The sequence below is a fragment of the Diabrotica virgifera genome, chromosome 5 (assembly GCF_917563875.1).
Source record: "Diabrotica virgifera virgifera chromosome 5, PGI_DIABVI_V3a".
Lineage (NCBI taxonomy): Eukaryota > Metazoa > Arthropoda > Insecta > Coleoptera > Chrysomelidae > Diabrotica > Diabrotica virgifera.
In genome coordinates, this window is record NC_065447.1 from 119,998,823 (window position 1) to 120,018,625 (window position 19,803).

General features: G+C 31.8%; 1 protein-coding gene and 1 long non-coding RNA gene across 2 annotated transcripts in view; one reads left to right on the top strand and one right to left on the bottom strand.

The window, feature by feature from the left end:
- Nucleotides 1–526: 526 nt before the first annotated feature.
- LOC126884320 (beta-galactosidase-1-like protein 3) overlaps nucleotides 527–19,803 on the top strand; it is a 46,008-nt gene continuing 26,731 nt past the window's right edge. Inside the window, exon 1 of the mRNA XM_050650259.1 lies at nucleotides 527–819. Coding sequence (XP_050506216.1) covers nucleotides 558–819 — 262 coding nt within the window. The 5' untranslated portion in view covers nucleotides 527–557. The remainder of the gene's footprint in view (nucleotides 820–19,803) is intronic.
- On the bottom strand, nucleotides 2,171–2,695 carry LOC126884346 (uncharacterized). Its single transcript, XR_007697976.1, has 2 exons — nucleotides 2,505–2,695; nucleotides 2,171–2,401 (listed from the first exon to the last, which is right to left on the bottom strand). It is a non-coding gene; the product is annotated as an uncharacterized LOC126884346 (long non-coding RNA).

A 19,803-nucleotide genomic window follows, 5' to 3' on the forward strand; every position in this document is an offset into this window, starting at 1 on the left:
TTTTTAAATGCCAATAGTGTCAAAATTTTATAAATGTCAATAGTGTCAAAATTTCGTAAAGTAGTGGAGTAAACTTGCCTGCGGTTGGATCAATTACAAACAAGCATTACGGTAAATTTGAATTATTCCTACTAGTTTAAAAACGAGGTATAAAACTTTCGGATCCCTCGGTGCACTGACTGTTTCATTGTGCCCCGTTTAGTCGTGCCCCAGCCTTACCTATCTAAAATCCAATAAACCTTTAAATATATCTTTAATCTCATTAAGTATTTGTGACAATTAATACAGTTTTATGTAGGTATCAAACTACGAATCAATAATCAACTTTTGTTGAGTGAATCTATTTTGTTTATAGGTAAGTAAATACAGATAAGTACTTAAAAATATTAACAATACATTTTAAGTAGGTATGCTAAAGTAATATTTATGCCAGATATAATCATTAATAAATGACAGTGCTTAAAAGATAAAACTCTTACTTCCTCTTTAAACGATAAGATAAATAATCAATAACATTCTATAAATGCTTGACACGAGCCAATACACAAAACATTACAATGTCTTTAAGCAGTGTAAACGTGACGGCTGGTTTACCCACCAATTATGGGTACTACACTTCCGAAGGTATTAGTCAAGGGCTTAATGCTGATAGGTCCACCTTCACACTTAACAATAAAGAAATTTCCATCTACAGTGGAGCAATGCACTATTTTCGAGTACCAAGGGCATATTGGAGAGATAGATTGAGAAAAATGAGAGCTGCTGGCCTTAATACTGTAGAAACGTATATTCCATGGAATTTACACGAACCGAGATCAGGTATAATAATATCTTTTTCTAAATATTTCTTAAATTGAAAAATAATACAACACTAGATCTTTTATTTATGTCCAAAACTGAACAGGCCTTGAAGGCTTAGGGCAACAATATACAGCGTGTCTACTTAAGTTGGAAACAAGGGAAACTTTTTTATTATTAATTTTACGAAAAAAAGTTATTCTTCATAAAAAGTTCTGCATGCTCTCAAACCTAAGATTCAATCATCATATATCAAATTTTATCAATATTGTACGAGGTAGGTCAAAAAATATGAATTTCGTTCAAGGGTAAAGTACTTTTATTTCTCTGAATATCGAAAATTCTTATTATGAAAAGTTGTTTGGAATTAAAAACCAAGATCAAATATGTAATTACATGCTTCTAATTAAAAAAAAAATTACAAATTTTTCTCTTTATGAATACCCAACGTCATTTTTATTTATTACAAATTAATATGATAACTCTTTTATTATTCATTTTACGAAAAAAAGTTATTCTTCATAAAAAGCTTTGCATGGTTTAAAATCTAAGATGCAACTATGATATATCAACTTTTATTCATTTTTTAGGAGGTGTGTCAAAAAACATGAATTTCGCTCATGAGTATAGTACCTTTATATTTCACAATATTTCAATTAGAAGGATGTAATTACATATTGAAACATAGTTTTTTTATTCTAAACAACTTTTTTAATAACAATTTTTAATATTGTGAAAAATAAAGGTACTTTACTCCTGAGTGAAATTCATATTTTTTGACATACCTCGTATAAAATTAATAATAAAAGAGTTATAATATGAGTAATAAATAAAAACGAAGTTAAGTATCCATAAATTTGAGAAAAATTTGGATTTTTTTTTCAATTAAAAGCATGTAATTGGATATTTGATCTTGGTTTTAAATTCCAAACAACTTTTCATAATAAGAATTTTCGATATTCAGAGAAATAAAGGTACTTTACCCTTGAACGAAATTCATATTATTTGACAGACCTCGTATAATATTGACAAAATTTGATATACCTATGATGATTTAATCTTAGGTTTTAGAGCATGCAGAACTTTTTATAAAGAATAACTTTTATTCGTAAAATTATTAATAAAAAAGTTTCCTATATGTTTCCAACTTAAGTAGACACGCTGTATATAATTAATATCTATAATACAATAAAAGGGCTTAACGTGAAACAATGACAAGCCTCAAAAAGGTAAAAGTGAGAAATTTGACTTTGAATCTTAAAAAAATATGATAAATGTCAGTAACAACTTTGATTGTTTTAGTTTAGATATATCGATGCATCATGTCCTATGGGATTATAGTTACAAAAATATTAATAAAATAACTCAAAACTTGAAAGAAAAATGCATTTATTTAAAAAAATGTAGCTTGTTACATTATTCCATTAATAATAATTACCCAAATTTTAGATATCTGTAGATTCAGAATTTTCTATTATTGACTGAGTTCGGGGTGGTTTCAACCCTGTAGGTGTTAAACAGTGTTTATTTCTTTGTCTCCATCAACTTGTTGGAATTTTTGACGAGTGTGTTTGGTTTTTATTGACGGACTTTGTTCATTATCCTACAATCAAATGCAATAATATAACAATCCACGTCATAAGCCACTACATTAATCTTGAATGGTAATAATGTGACAAGCCACACTTTGGAAAATAATTACATACCTCTGAATTTTCATCACTTGAGTCACTTCTAGGTACCACATAGCGAGGATCACAGTCACTGTCATCGAAAGTCGACTAAACTTCAGTATTTTTCTTGCTAAATTCGTCAGAACTCACTGAATTATCCGTATCGCTTCCGCCCATGTTCGCCATTTTAATGTGGCTTGTCATTATGTCGAGTAGATATTAGAGAAAACTAGACCTATGCAATAATGTTACCATAAGTTTATCGCGCCACCTATTAACGAAAGGCTGTAATAATTTTATAGTGTCTTGTTATACTATTACTTTAACCGAAAATAACACTAACTCATTTTCAACCCTTGTGTGGCTTGTCATTGTTTCACATTAACCCCTTCAATAATATAATATAATACTTATATATATTAAAAAACTTGTATCAAGTGGGGTGGCTTCTTGTCCAATCATGTTCCTTGCCTACTAAATTGACTTACTATTTAACTCCATTCATCCCTGTTTGTTACTCTTTCTTCTCAACCAATAATTCCCTCATTTCTGAGATCTTCTTCTGGGTCTTCCTTGTCTTTTTCGTGATTGGGTCCCGTTTTAGGATCATCTTTCTCATCTTCTTCCTTTCCATTCTCATCACGTGTCCCATCCATCTCACTATGTGCCTTTATGAAGCGACTGATGCTCGGTTTGTTATACAGTTCCTCCCTGTTTCTTCGTTCACCTCCCTGTTTGTTAGTCACACCCAACCTTCCACCGTGTTTTTGCCTCCATATATACCTCTGAGCATTTTCCTTTCCCATCTTTGCAATTTCTCCGTATTTGCTTTTTTCATTGTCCATACTTCGCTACCATACGTAACTGCGGGCCTTATTACCGTTTTATATGTCCTTATAGACCAAGAGGCAGCGCTGAAAAATCTCTTTGAATTTACTAAAGCTAGATTTTTCACAGTTGATTACTGTGAGTGTGTAGAGAAACATACTGCGGTCGGTCAAGCGAAACGTAGAACAGGGGTTACTGAGAGGGTATCACAGTTGCTTTCCTACGAAGGTAATTATTTCCATTTACTAAGGCTGAAAATCAGTACAGACATTCTAAATTAAATATAAATAAAAGTTATTATAGTCGGTCAGCTGTATGACGGGACAGAGCCGGTCAGTCGGCCCCAATAGTCGATTGAGGAAATAAAGCATTTTGGCTCGAAATTTTTTCGTCCAGCATGGATTTAATTGAAATTTTCACAGAAGGTAGGGAATAGTTCAAGGATCATTTTATATATCATGCCGATATCATACGCTAAAACCTTGGAGGTGGCTGCCACCCCATCTCGGGAGTGGGAATTTTTTATTACATTTTAACAATGTAATTCGATGGAAAAAGCGATTCTAAGAAAAAAATATTTTTTACATTTTCTTCGTAAAACTAATATTTTTCGAGTTATTCGCGCTTGAAAATAACAGTTTTTCAACGAAAAAATCAACTTTTTTAGAGGGTTTTTTGAGAATACCTCGAAAAATAAGCATTTAATCAAAAAAACTGTTGATACCAAAATTGTATCTTTTAGTAACACAAACTAAATTATTTTCCGATAATATCTTTAAGACCAATACAAACCGAGATACGGCATGTTAAAGGTTAGCTTTTTTCGTCAAATGCACAATTTGAAATATTCAAAGCCAAATAATGGGAAAATTTTACATTTTTCGAGGAAAACCTAAATAATCTTTTTTCGAAAATGCAATTAGACCTTTCAAAAAATAATAATAAAAGTTTCTACCATGAAAATTAAGCGACTTACAAAAAAATGTCGGTACCTGCTTTTCCCTACGAAAAAATCAGTGAAAACAACCCCCTAACTACCTTCCTAATTCAAAATTGGTCTTCACCTTTCTGTAGTTCCTTTTATATTTATATTATCAATACACTCAAGGAGTTTGACCTATTTAAAATGCCTAATTTTGGAAAAATTAGAGTTTAAAGAAAAATTGATTTTTTGCAATTTGGTATTTTTCACCATTTACTTCAAAATATCTCCGAAAATACTGAAGATATGAAAAAAATGATACACTACTAAATTGTAGCTTTTTAATGACAAAAATTACCCTGTGCATAGATTTTCATTACAGTGAATAGTTAGACAGATATAGCTGTTTAAAACCTTTATTTACCAGCAAACACCCCCTTATTCGAGCCCTTTAAACCCGCCCCAATTAAAATCTAAGGCATCTTACGGAATTTAATTTACACAGTATTATAGCTCTTTAAAAATCCTACAAAATCATTTTTGAGGGGTCTTATTACTGAGAGGGTATCAAAGTTGCTTTCCTACGAAGGTAATTAAATCCATTTACTAAGGCTGAAAATCAGTACACAGTGAGATATATTTTTCCAAAATTAGGCATTTTAAATAGGTGAAACTCCTTGAGTGTATTGATAATATACATATAAAAGGAACTACAGAAAGGTGAAGACCAATTTTGAATTAGGAAGGTAGTTAGGGGGTTGTTTGACTGATTTTTTCGTAGAGAAAAGCAGGTACCGATATTTTTTTGATTAAAGTCGCTTCATTTTCATGCTAAAAACTTTTTATTATTTTTTTTTGAAAAATCTAATTGTATACTTGAAAAAAGATTATTTAAGTTTTCCTCGAAAAATGCAAATTTTTCCCATTATTTGGCTTTGAATATTTCAAATTATGCATTTGACGAAAAAAGTTAACCTTTAACATGCCGTATCTCGGTTTGTATTGGTCTTAAAGATATTATCGGAAAAGAATTTAGTTTGTGTTACTAAAAGATACAATTTTGGTATTTACAGTTTTTTTGATTAAATGCATATTTTTCGAGGTGTTCTCAAAAAACCCTCTAAAAAAGTCGATTTTTTCGTCGAAAAACTGTAAACAAGCGCGGAAAATGATCCTTGAACTATTCCCTACCTTCTGTGAAAATTTCAAGTAAATCCATGCTGGACGAAAAAATTACGAGCCAAAATGCTTCATTTTCTCATTCGACTATTGGGGCCGACCGACCGGCTCTGTCCCGTCATACAGCTGCCCGACTACAACAACTTTTATTTATATTTAATTTAGAATGTGTGTACTGATTTTCAGCCTTAGTAAATGAAAATAATTACCTTCGTAGGAAAGCAACTTTGATACCCTCTCAGTAACAGTAACTCCTGTTCTACGTTTCGCTTGACCGACCGCAGTATGTTTCTCTACACACTCACAGTAATCAACTGTGAAAAATCTAGCTTTAGTAAATTCAAATAGATTTTTCAGCGCTGCCTCTCCGTCTACTATAGCTTTATTTTTCTCGATACATATTTGGATTTCATCAGTGGTCTTAGGCTTCCCATCTTTTCATTTCATTTTGCTAATCTGGTATTCAGTTCCCATTCTGCATGACCTTTCTGATCTATAATAACCCCAGATACCACTATCTCGAAATTATATTCCCTTGCCCCATTAGATATGTGGAAGTAAACTGTACCTCTTCTTTTAGCTCTATATTTCCGAGTATCATGTACTTTTGACTTTTCCTGGTTTATTTCCAGGTCAAAATATTTTACCTCCTTTTCTAAACTTTTCATAACATTTCTTAATTCTATTCTTGTTTTCGTTAGAATAGTAAGATCATCAGCGAAGGCCAGATCATCATTGCTCATTGTTTAAGATGGATCCGGTCGTGTTAACTCGGCTATTTCTGATTATTGTTCCCAATACTAAATTAAAAAGCACCGAGAATAACGGATCTTCTTATCTAAGACCTCTGTTTACTTCAAATTCATCCGATGAGAATCCTCCTCATACTACATTATTTCGTGTGCTATTCAAATTCATTCTTATTATATATTACCTAATCAGTTTTGCGGGTATGCCCAAGGAGCTTAGTGCTTCATACATTTTATTCCTCCTTATCCTATCATACGTTTGTTTAAAATCTAAGAACAACGCAACCTTATGGTCATAGCAGGTAGTCTGGATTTCTTTTACTGTAAAAATCTGATTTGTCACTTCTATTAACACTAAAACTGACCTGATATTCACCTAGTCTATTTTCAGCAAAACTTTTTCTTTCTCTTAGTATCCTGGCTAATACCTTGTATAACAAGTATCCAATAGAGCAACACCTCTGTAATTTTGACATGAAAATTTATATCCCTTTTTGTATATGGGACATAACAGAGATTTGATCCAATATTTGGGCATATTATTTGCCTCTTCCTATATCTTCTTGATTAGGCTGTATTCATTGTATTTTGCAGTTCTTTCCCTCCATTTTTTTTTATAATTTTCGCAGATATTTCGTTTTCTTCTGGACTTTTGTTATTTTTGAGCTCATTGATTATACTTTTAATATCTAATTCACGCAATTACAACTACATACCTAAAAGCCCCTCTGATTAAAAAACTGTATATAGCTTTTGCAATTCTGGAAGTTATTTCTTTTTTGGATTCAGTTGGCTATCTCTCCAATAGCCCTACTATTTATATTGATTGACATCTTGTATGTTGTTATTCACCATTTGATATCACTATCTATTAATAAAAAAAAATTAACTAAGAAAATCCGCTCGGTCTCATACAAAGCATACTAAATTTATACATATAAATTTCGCCAATAAATAATGTATTATAAATTACTTTTATTTATCATTTAAACCTTTATCTGTAGGTATCCATATGGTTATTTATTTCAAGTGTAATCGTACCTTGGAACTATTCTTTGATATCATTATCTTTGAATCAAATAACATTTTAATTTGGGAGAAAGTCACCTTAATCATATTATGTACTTACATACTAGGGGAGTGCAATTAGAACGAAAACATGCATTGTTTCGGAAAAATTCAAACAAGCTTATATTTTTCTAAAACTCTTTTTGTTAGTTTATATACATGTTAAAGTAAAAAGTTCTACTCGCAGATTTGGCCGCTAATTGTTTATTAATTGTTTAAACAATAACAATTTTTTTGTATGAATAATTTTAAAAATATCGTTGAATTCATCATTTTACTTTGATCAAATATGTTTCTATTTTGTTTTTGATTATGCTGAATCCGAATATGGCATTACAATTTAAAAATTCTTATACAGAAGCTCTTATACAGTCTGTTTGCGTAGCTAGGAACCATACGCAAAACTTTTTTATTATCAATTTTACGAAAAAAGTTATTCTTTATAAAATGCTCTGGATAGCCAAAAATTTAAAACTCAACCGTCATATATCAAATTTTATCAATTTTATACGATTTATGTCAAAAATATAAATTTCATTAAAGAGTAAAGTGCCTTCATATTCCAGAATATCGAAAAATGCTATTATGAGAAGTTGTTTGAAATTAAAAACTATGTTTTAATATACAATTACATCATTCTAATCGAAAAAAAAAATTTCAATTTTTTCTCAAACTACGGATACCCATCATCATTTTATTACAATTTTACGAAAAAAAGTTATTCTTCATAAAATGCTCTACCTGGTCTAAAATCTAAGGTACAACAAACAGATATCAAACTTTTACAATTTTATACGAGGTATGTAAAAAATATGAATTTTACTTAAGAGTTAAGTGCCTTTATTATTCACAATATTTTAATTAGAAGGATGTAATTGAACACTGAAACATATTTTTTAATTCCAAACAACTTTTCTTAATAACAATTTTCGATATTGTGAAATATAAAGGTACTTTACTCCTGAGTGAAATTCATATTTTTTGACATACCTCGTATAAAATTAATAAAAGTTGACATTTGATGGTTGCATCTTAGATAATATACGATGCAGAGTATTTTATAAAGAATAACTTTTTTTCGTAAAACTGATACTAAAAAAGTTATCAATAGGTTTCAAGTTACGCAGACATACTGTAAAGAGCTAAAAATTTTTTTTGTTGAACATTTATTATTGTTTAAGCTTATTATTAAATGTACATTAGGTAAGTTTTATAGAAAAAAGTTTTGATCAATTTGTATAAACATTTTTTTAACTGGTAATATTCGGCTTTTGTATTACATTTTTGTTATCTTTCTTAATTTTCTCAAAAAGAAATAGTGTATTTCATTTCTAAAGTAAAATAATTCAGTGTATTTTAAAGATTACATCCTAAGCTTTAAAAAAGCACCTATTAAACTGTAATAAATCTGTTCAAACTTGAGTAATACCGTCTTAAAGTGGTGGTAATTCTGTAAAACTACGAAGTTTTCAAAAATTACATTTTTTGAGACGTCGTATCATTTGAATTAAATTTTTGAGATTTTTTTTTGAGAGAAACATCTTTTAGTAAGATGTCTGAAAGGTAAGCTGTGCAAAATTGAGAGTTTTATAAGAAAAATTGTATTAGTTACACATTTTTAAATAATTTTTAAACCAAATTCATGTAAGCCTCACTTTCCGCCCACGCCATACTTATGCCCATACATTTTATTTGTTTTTATTACAACCATAAGATAGCCAAATTATTCTTCTTTCATGATCAATTTATAAAATTTCATTTGATCCATTAGTTAAAGAGTTACATTAAAATAACTCAACCGTGCACTTCGCCGTACGCTAGTTTACAGTGCGCCAATGTTTGTGAGAAGGGTGAGTTTAGAGTTATAAATAAAAAATTATAGAAGCTACAGATTTAATTTTAGAAAAATCTTTGTACAGGGTTTTTTTTGTAAAATTTTCTGAATTTTTCAACGGTCAAGTCAATTTTTTTCTACATTTTATATTTTCGGAGTTATTTAAAAAGTCATCTAATCTCGCAGTTCATTTGTTTAATAAAAAACGAAGCACCCACTTCTCGAGTTGAACTTTTTGATATGTTGTTTATTAAACATTTCTTAATGAAAATACAAAAAGTTCTATCTTGTTTGATTTTTTCCGAAGTGAAAATCTATATGCACTCCCCTATACTACATTGATAGTCATTGCATCAATGGTACATTTAGACGAGCCACTAAAATTACATATTTACTGTAATATTTCCAGCTATGCTTGTTGCATTATATTTCCGTTTTAGAAGAAATAGTTATTTTCTTAACAAGTGCAGAAAGTCATACTTTTCCGCACGCGACTGCAGTTTGCCGAACGACGCGAAGCGGGAGTTCGGCAAGCAGTCGAGTGCAGAAAAGAGACTTTCTGCAAGAGTTAGGAACAATTATTTTTTCTACGAGTCTTTAAAAAATGACCAAATCTTAATCAATTAATTGAATTAAAATGAAAATAAAAATGTATACCATTTTTATTCAGTTGCAATGCGAAGGCAAAACAATCTTACTTTTCAATTAGAATACGGAGTGCAGTCCAGTCCCTTGAATCGCGATTTTCGGCTCTTGTTGGAGCCTTCATCGGAAGGAACGTAGGCATCAGTTAAAATATGGAGAACAGTGCCTACGTTCCTTCCGATGAAGGCTCCAATAAGAGCCGAAAATCGCGATTCAAGGGACTGGACTGCACTCCGTATTCTAATTGAAAAGTAAGATTGTTTTGCCTTCGCATTGCAACTGAATAAAAATGGTATACATTTTTATTTTATAGTCGTATTACTCCGTAGAGTAACTAGGTGCATTTTTCCGTTGGAACTTTACCAGCTGCAGACGGGGGATGTGAATTGCATAGTGTAGAATTCCTTCCCTCTCGTCTTCACTGCAGCATCCATTTGACTTGCAAATTGTAGAAGTCTTGGAGGTGTCACCAGGAAAGTGTACCAATAAGTTTTCAATTTAAAAATCTTTTAGTAATATTTTTAATATTTTCAATATTAATAATTTACTATTAGGATTGAAAACTACTTCGTTCCTAAAATGAAAATATAAATATACACAAATTAATTCTTTGACAAGGTTGTCAAAACCAAACTTTCAATACAATTAGTTAGCATGACGACGATCTTGGTTTCCATGACGATGATTCAAAACGACTGTTATTGTCTACCGATTTGACTTTCGAATATTATATCAAAATAATTTTATTTCATCGAATTTTCGCGTTAATTTCATTAAAACAGGAACACAGTAAGATACATCTGAAGTAAAATAGTAAATAATATCTAAATATTAGTTTATTGCATGTACATTATAATCATTTTAGGGCCATATTAAAATATCTAAACGCGTGCGGAAAAGTAAAACTTTCTAAACTAAAACGCGTGCACGAAAGTAGACATTTTTGCACGGTCGTAGAAAAAAATACCATTTTGAAATATTGACGAGACGAAGTCTCGTCAAGAGTGTCTCATAAAGATGTCCGACATTGTACAAGTTGCTGCGTCCTTAATCGTGCTACGGCTACGACGATACATAAAAAAGAAAAATAAAAAGCAGAAAATGTGGATACACCCTTTTTTCAGTAAACGCGAAACAATTAGTAATTTAACTATGGAAATAATGCTAGCAGAGCCGGCGATAACGGGCCTGCAAGGGATGCACTGCAGGCGGGCGCCCCTGTTTGGGGGGCGCCAAAATAAGCTTTTTTTCTGTAGGTGCGATACAAAATATTAATTTAAAAGAAACCGAAGGGCGCTTATGCTAGTTTTGCAGACGGGCGCCTTATACCCTAGCGCAGGGAATGAATGCTAGCTAATTATTTGTTTAAGAATTTTACAAGGGTCAAAAAGTGATTTCGAACTATTGTTTTCATTCGCCCAATTTAAAAAAAATGTGAGAACGTTGAATTATTCACGTCCGTCCGTAAACACAACTTCTCCGTCATGTAGCAGGTAAAATGACAAATACATAATGAGGTGTCGAATGAAAGCTTATTATCCAAGGATGGCACTAGGTGAGAAATGTGACCGGAAGTACTGTTTTAAAGTCGCCGAAGACTACTAAAGACGGGGACAAATATATGTACACACAACCAAACTTACATGGAATCACCTGATATTTCTTATTATTTCGTGCGAATTTAAAAAAACGAACACACGAGGTCAAACAATATTTATTTTAAAGCAATTTAATAACAAATACATAACAATTAAATAAACCAATAAAGTATTTAACAAACAAATTGAAAGTAGTTGTTTTAAAGCCAATAGCGTACAAAATTTCAATGTAAAACGAATAATGTTTAAATTGTTTTTATTTTTTTTTGTGTTTTGTGGTAGTCAGTGTTATCACCTCTAGTCCTAATGCAAGCTTCAGTTTGCGGAGCACGCTTCTAATCAAATTATCGACATTTTGTTGTGGTAGGTTGCTCCATCCTTCAAGAGCAGCTTGTACTAGCCGTGCGGTGTTTTGTGGATTATCCAGGTGAGCTCCAATTTTTCTTTTAAGCATATCCCACAAATATTTTATAGGGTTAAGCTCGGGTGAGCAAGCAGGCCACTCCAAACAAGGGATACCTTCTGTTTCAATGATGTCTCTAGTCACTCTAATGATATGTGGAGGTCCATTATCATGCAATAAAATTAAATTTTCTCCTGTTGTACCTGTCCAGAGCCTGACTATAGGTTATCAACATACCCGCAAGCAGTTAAAGTTGATTGGATGAAAATTAAAGGAGTTTTTTACGGATCACAATTCATCTCCAGAGCATTACAGGTCCCCTTGTATATTTGTGAACAGATCTGACAGCTTTCGTTCTTGCTTGTCTTCCTCGACCTCTAAGTACACGATTTCGTGGGTCATCTGATTTTACACAAATCCTGACTTTTTCTGAAAATAGCACATTTTGTCAATTCCCAATGTTTCAGTTTTGGTGGTGGTGAAGACACCAATTTAGACGATCAATCTTGTGCTGCCTGGATAACTCGGGAACCCATAACTGTCTCCTGCTGTATGCTTCTTGGCACGAACTCTTCTTCTTACCGTTTCAACTGAAACCTGTAGCTTCCAAAAGCTGCCTTTAGAGCTGCAGGTGAGAAATGGTTGGGTGTCTTCCAGGTGATTGGACAATTAACGATCGTGGCGAGCCGTTATTACTTTTTGGCGACTTTCCCTTGCTTTATTTTTGAGCTTTACTAGTTCCTGTTGCCTAGCATAGGTTTTGGACAGAACGCCCTGTGTTACGCCTAGCTCTACAGCTATGTCCCTCTGAGAACATTACTTTCTCCACAAGACCAATAACTTTCCCCGTTGTAAGTTCTATAACCCCACATGAGGTATATTTTCGTTTTTGGCCGCAAAAGTTAGTTTATTTATTTTCGTTCGATTTGCAACTCAAGCACGTACCTCATACCGTACCGAGCTGTACTATCCGATTGACTTATATATTTGTTTATTTTAAATAAAAAAATGTTTATTCTTCGCAACAATAACACGTTTTTTCAAAAGAAAAAATATTAAAAAGTCCACAAGGAAAAGAAAATTTTTCCTGTAGTTGGCTGTATACAATCAATCACAAAAATTGGAAAAAATCCTTTGGAAAATAAATAAATATTACTTTGAATATAAGTATATGATGGTGATTCCATATAAGTTTGGTTGTGTGTATTCTTCCGGTTTCATGGGGAGAGATTAAATGTCCAGCAAACGACGGCACTGTTGCCAGATTTACTTTTTTCCTTTTAGCGGGAATTTTAAAATTAGCCTAATGCCACTTTGGTTCTGTTGGAAGTTGGAAGAGAGTTCTTTATTCTCAAATATTAATATAACCATAACCTTACTTTTACAAGTGATTAGGATTATTTTATTTTTTATTTACATGTAAATATTGAATCAAATATTATGTACTGTGTCATAATAATTTAAAACTCGTGGTGCAGTCTTTTGAAAAAAAAAAATGAAGCTCAAGAAATATACTTATATTATGTACTTGTTTACAGTACAAATTATTTTTTAATGGCAATAGAGATTTACGATTTCAAAAGTGAAAATGTGTTGGGATAGTATAGATGGACACTTTTTTATTTTAGTATTAAGTGGATATAATTTTCAGAATATTAATAAAATATGTACTAGTATTAATTTGTATTAGTTTTAATATTAATTCTCATCATGTATCTGGCTAAATAGCTAAGCGCTAAAGCCACAAAATAAAAAAAAATTGAAAAAAAAACATTCTTAGTGGTGCAGCACCTTTACTTTACCTGGGGGCGAGGCGCCCCCAGGTAAAGGTTAGTTATTAATTAGTTAATAACTAACTAATTAATTATTAATTAGTGAGTTATTAATTCTATTTCTTATTGCGGGCATTTTGTGACGTCCTAGGAAGTTATATAAATGACGTCTTTAGGCTGTGAAATTTTAACCATAGAAAGACATCTTTGTGGCATCATATTCAATTGGCGTCTGCATTACATCAGGATATTTGCTGGGTGTACACAACTAAACAACACTTTTTTGATTAAAAGATTTATTTCAAAATAAACAATTAAAATTAGATAATGTTAACAAATATGATTTGCTACCTACAAATGTGTTAGTGCTAAAAATACATAAATCATGACATTACATATGTAACACATTAACCACCCAATTGAAAATGTTTGTTTTGGTCTTCAGGCTCCATAATATAAATATAATTATTATGGATACATAAGGTAATATATGAAATATATATTTTAGCATAGCCCCCCCTTCGGTAACAAGCTTTAAAATTTTCGGTGACCATGACGTATGGGTAGCGTCACGAAGGTTTTACCAAAGTTACTGATGACGCATAAGTTGTGTCAGTAGTACTGTGTAACTAAATAAATGATATAAGTATGTGGTACGAGCCAAGTGGCGTTTGTTCAAGATGGTCACTGAATGTGTTAATCTGGTCATGCACAGAGAGCTATACTATAATATATTATTGTTATATCTCATATCGCTCACTGTAGTAATAAGTGAGCCTGCATACACGGAATAATATATATTATGATATATATATATAACGATATGAGATATAATATAATATATTATATGGACATTTTATGATATTGGTATTAATTCCACAACCTTTCCTATAACAATAGATTGTTGGATGTTATTGCAGTAGTTCTACTGGAAATACTTACTAAAATTGTATGTACCTGCATCACTTAGAATTCTACCCAAAAAGCTATTGATACTCTCTAAAACATCATTAATACATCTGTATACATAAGATTTTTTTCAGAATCAGATATTTTATTAAGATTTACTTGACATGCCCTATCTATGTGCCAGGCACTTAAAACAGTCTCTTAGGAACAGAACCCGTTACATTTGAGCAGCCATTGTAAAAGGTGTCAGTTATGTCTGATATGAAAACACTCAACTGTACATATAATTGCTTGTTCACAATGGACATAACCATAAGATGAACGTAAACCGTTATAATTTCGTAAATCGTAATTTGTACATAATTTTATGCAGCGTTCACAATAGACTTAAATTTTACGTAAAGACAGGCTGTCTTTACGTAAAATTTAAGTCTATTGTGAACGCTGCATAAAATTATGTACAAATTACGGTTTACGAAATTATAACGGTTTACGTTCATCTTATGGTTACGTCCATTGTGAACAAGCGCTAACACCATCACAAACATGTATTTAAAAAAAAACTTTGTAAATAAAAGTAGGTATCTTTTCTATTTGAAAATAAGAAAGCATTACGAAATCCATTCCTAAATGCATTTTTTACTAATACTGTCGTAAGTTCAAAGTCATAAGAAATGAGTTCATGAGTTCCATCTATTGCGATAAAAGATTTACCAAACTTAATTAACATTTCATTTTGGCACAGCATTCATGAAAATAAGACAAAAATCATAAATGTTAAATTCAGGATGAATATCCATTAGTATGCCCTGTTGTTTGTAAAATAATATTGGACATGACGTAGTCTGTAAGCATTCGACCCAAAAATGAACACTGGTTGCGTCATGTTTGTACCTATATCCATCTTTCAAATCAATGCCACAAGGGTGTTTAATGTCTGTGATATCTTTTCTTGTAAGTAAATCAATTATTTTTAATTCACCTCCTATGCTATCCTGAATAGTTTGAAGTGCACTAAAAAAGTAAAATATAGGTATATTAGGAGAATCAAAAACACTATGATAGTTTAAAATTGTAAACTGTAAATATTCATGATTAATATTTAAAAAGTGGTTTAGTGGTAACAATTTTGTTTTAAAACATATTGTATATTAACTATTTAGATCGGAAATAAGCCACAATTAAATTGAAAAAATAATTTTATTAACGTTTTGATGCCCAAATCGGGTGCTGTTGTCAAAATACAAAATATATTAATTAATTGTAAAAATGCCACAAGGAAATAGCTTCAGAACAACATATTTTATATGTGTAAATATTTAATATTTTACTTACATTTTTGAAAAAACTCTCAAAATAAACTTTGAAGAGATATTTATCTGATTTTGGTATATGTAAGTAATCTATATCATCCTCATCTCATAATGTGTTTTAAAATATGTTACTCCACAACAATCAGTTTCATTGTTTTTAGATACTATTATTCTTCGACTAGTACAGGAAATAAACATTTTGCAGGATCCTTGGGATTTTAAAGCTCTTTCTCGATCTTGTTTTGTAGAATAATTTTTTGAGGATCGCATACATTCATAATAAGATGTTTCATGTTCTTGTAAGTACTCTTGTTTTCTTCCTGTGCCTCCACACAGTAAAATCTACAAAAACAACATAACAGGTGATTACATGGGCAGTTATACTACTTATAGCTTACTTTGTATATACTCTATTATCTAGTATTAGCAAATACTCAACATCAACAGTAATACTTAAAAAATAAATAATAATGTGGAAGTTACAGGTACCTACCTAAAAGTTTTTGATTTGCAATTTTATCAACTGGAAAAGACTGTAACATAATGAGTTTTAAATTATGAAACAGTACAATATTATTTGTTTCAATATTTACATGTAAATAAAATACATAATAATCCTAACCAATTGTAAAAGTAAGGTCAGTAAGGTTAAGATTTTTGAGTTGAGAAAACAGAACTGTCAAATTTAAAACCAAATTTTAAAATTCCCGCTAAAAGGAATCTGGCAACAGTGCCGTCGTTTGCTGGACATTTAATCTCTCCCCGGTTTCATGACTGTGTTTGTCCGTCCGTCCGCGAACATAACTACTCCGTTATTAATACAGATAGAATCACAAATGAGGTATGTAATGAAAGCTTATAACCCAAGAATAGTATTAAAGATTAGAATTTTGACCTCCGACTTCAGGTTTTCGAGGTGCAACCGAAAGTACCGTTTTAAAGTCACCGAAAAAGTGTACGCGATGTATTATTATTCGACGTGCCTTAGCAAGATGAGAATATATCCTTTTGGTTTTTATATCATTTCCGGGTAAAAAGTTCAAAACGGAAGTGTCATATTATAGTCGCAGAAATAGTACATGTGACATATCAATCGAAGCATATTAAAAAGTCGAGCTTAAATCTTTAGTTCCGGTTTTGAAGTCATTTCTGTTATGACTGTTAAGACAATTATGACCGAAAGTTTAATAAAAATGACTCAAAATTAGTGATATTGTATATGAATTGACGCAAAGTTAGACGAACAGTTCAAATATCGACTTCTACTTTCGGTCACTTTAAGTGAAAACCTATGACTTACGAAGTCCAATTACTTATGGTGTTTCCATTTGACCACGCATTCATTTTTTCTTTGTATGTTTGACTAAACCAAGTTAAATTTCAACAGAGTAGCCGAGCAACATGCAAGATTTTTCACAGCAGTTTGACTTTAACGGCAACGCATCAGCCACTAACTGCAATAGGGTTCAAATACCAGCATTATTTCGGCCACATGGCTCGGCCATACGGCGGCATTTTTATTAGATGCTGCAATTTTGCCACTGTTGCCAGCAACATACCAAATATATATTGATAAAATGAGTTAAATACATAAACCGATTCGATAATATATTATATCAATCTCTAATACAGTGACATGGAGATGCATCAAGAATTAGTAGGTTTATTTAACGTGATTTGGAAAAAGAAGTGAAAGGAGATATATGTCATAATAGTTTATTCAGTGATAAGTTATAACGAGTTGAGTGGACTCATCCCTTTTTACCTTGACACCACAGATATTACCGGCAACATATTGGTTATACTAGCCTCTCTAAATGCACCTTAAGAAGTTGTTTCTTTGGGAGATCCATGCGTCATACACTCACCATCAAAACTCGACCACATACACATTTACAAAGAATAATGCTAACGATTAAGTAGCTATTGTTCGTCCGCTATAACTTTTCCCATGCGTCACGATTCATATTCAAACAAATTAAGTCAAAACATAAAGTGAAACGAACGTCGATGTGTATATACATTTTGTATACTGTATACTATTTACTTCACACATCGGCGTACGTTTCACTTGTTTTGACTTAATTTGTTTGAAAATGAATCGTGACGCATGGGAAAAGTTATAGCGGGCGAACAATATACGTTTAGGAAACAATAAAATAGCTACGAAAAAAAAAAGAATGAGAAGATGAACACTTTGATAACGATAGAAAAATTTGCCAAAAACAACAGTAAAAACCAGAAGGCATAGACATGTAGATATAAACAAGAAGGAGAGTATAAAAATTATAAGTGTGCATCTAAACGAGAAGATCAACATACAAAGAACAATGAAATTTCCTTGACCCTTCGATATAATTCTTGCTTCGATAGCTGCGTATCAGTAATATCCTACATACCTTATCGTTATACAGTCGAACCCACTTATTGGAATAGCCTTCGTGCCAATCAAAATTATTCCTATAACCGAGATTTCTAATAACCGATCATTGGTGGCTAGTAAAATGGTTTCGGGACCTCAAATTTCTATTCCTTAAACCGGGATATTACAATAACAGATATTCTAATAAGCGGGTTCGACTGTAATTAAATGAGATTAAGGCATAAGGTAAGAACGTAAGAAGTAACAAGCTGCTGTTTTTTAAGGCATGATTCTTTTGGATTTAAACAACAGACGGTAACTTGAAATATCACTTTAATTATGCTTTCCATGATCTTCCCAACCAGGTTTTCCAATATATCTATTACTTGTGTCTGGTTCACTTACCTGAATGTAATCTACATCTTGTGTAACAAACAGTTTCCCCTCATAGTATACTGCGAGGCATAAGTTAGAAATCCACAAGGAAAAACTTTTCCTGTAGTTGGCTGTATACCATGTAATACAAAAAATAGTAAATCCTTTATAAAAGGTATATATTTAAAATTCCTAAAAAGGGCTACATCACAACTAGTTTTCGACTGGTTTACCAGTCATCATCAGTGCTTACCTAAAATGAATATAACCTGATAAAAGAATGAAAAGATTGAAATTTTGACTAAGGTTAAAAAACTGTCGGTTATACTCACGTGAAGTTTACATGCTAACCATCAAGATATAGTTTAACAAAATATGTGGGTCAAAGCCCTGTATAAGTGGTCCGTTAAGGAAACATCAATTAAAAATGCCAATTAGAGCATGGATGTTTAAACTATTTTAAAATAATGCCCCAAGTAACATCTGAGCTGTGGTGTGACTAGATTACATGGTGAAAGGCTGGTAGCAAATGACAATGAAATAGGTGGAGACCTCAGAACGATGACAAGACAGACAGAAATGACAGTTCCACAGGAAGTTGGAAAATTAGTCATATTTAAAGACTGTGGTTTACAATATGTTAAAATTAGAAATGATGTAACAACACACTCCATTGTGAAAATTATCATTTGAAATTGAGTAAGCAAAAATGTTGTTAAAAATGTATATGCGTATACTGTTAGTGGAGATGGATAGGCAATCCACATTACACAAATGTTAATATATATTCGATAACTGCAATCAGTAATAAAATCTTTTTGTCAAAAATCTAAGATTTAGAAAAGCAATTTTGTGTTAATGTAAAGTTATCGAATTTATTTAACTTATTGACAGTTGTTGGGATTTGTGTAAATTTAAAAGGAATCACAATGGGGGTGGCTAAGGTGTAAAAATGTCTTAAATAATCTAGGGTGATGTATCATTAGAAAGCACAAGCTCAAACTAAGGCGACTAATTCCTTAAGACTTCGCAGGCTGCCCGGATCCCTAAGGGTCCAAAAACCAAACCGTCGTAAGATGATGACAATAGGGGCTGGGGATATGAAACGTCTGTGAGGAAGGTAATGAGAAAAGAACATGAATGGGACCTAGAAAGAAAATTGGGCTATTGATTTGGTTTTACTACAGATAAGTGTTATATGTTGGTAATGACAGGCTGAATAGCTAGGGTGAGAATAGTGATATTTAGAAATATGATGGTGGGTTGTATGTAGATGAAGATTTATATAATGTGTATGTCTGTGGATGATGATGACAGTGATTTATATGTATGTTATGGATAGAAAAAAGTGGTTTGATGGCTGAAGATGAAAAGG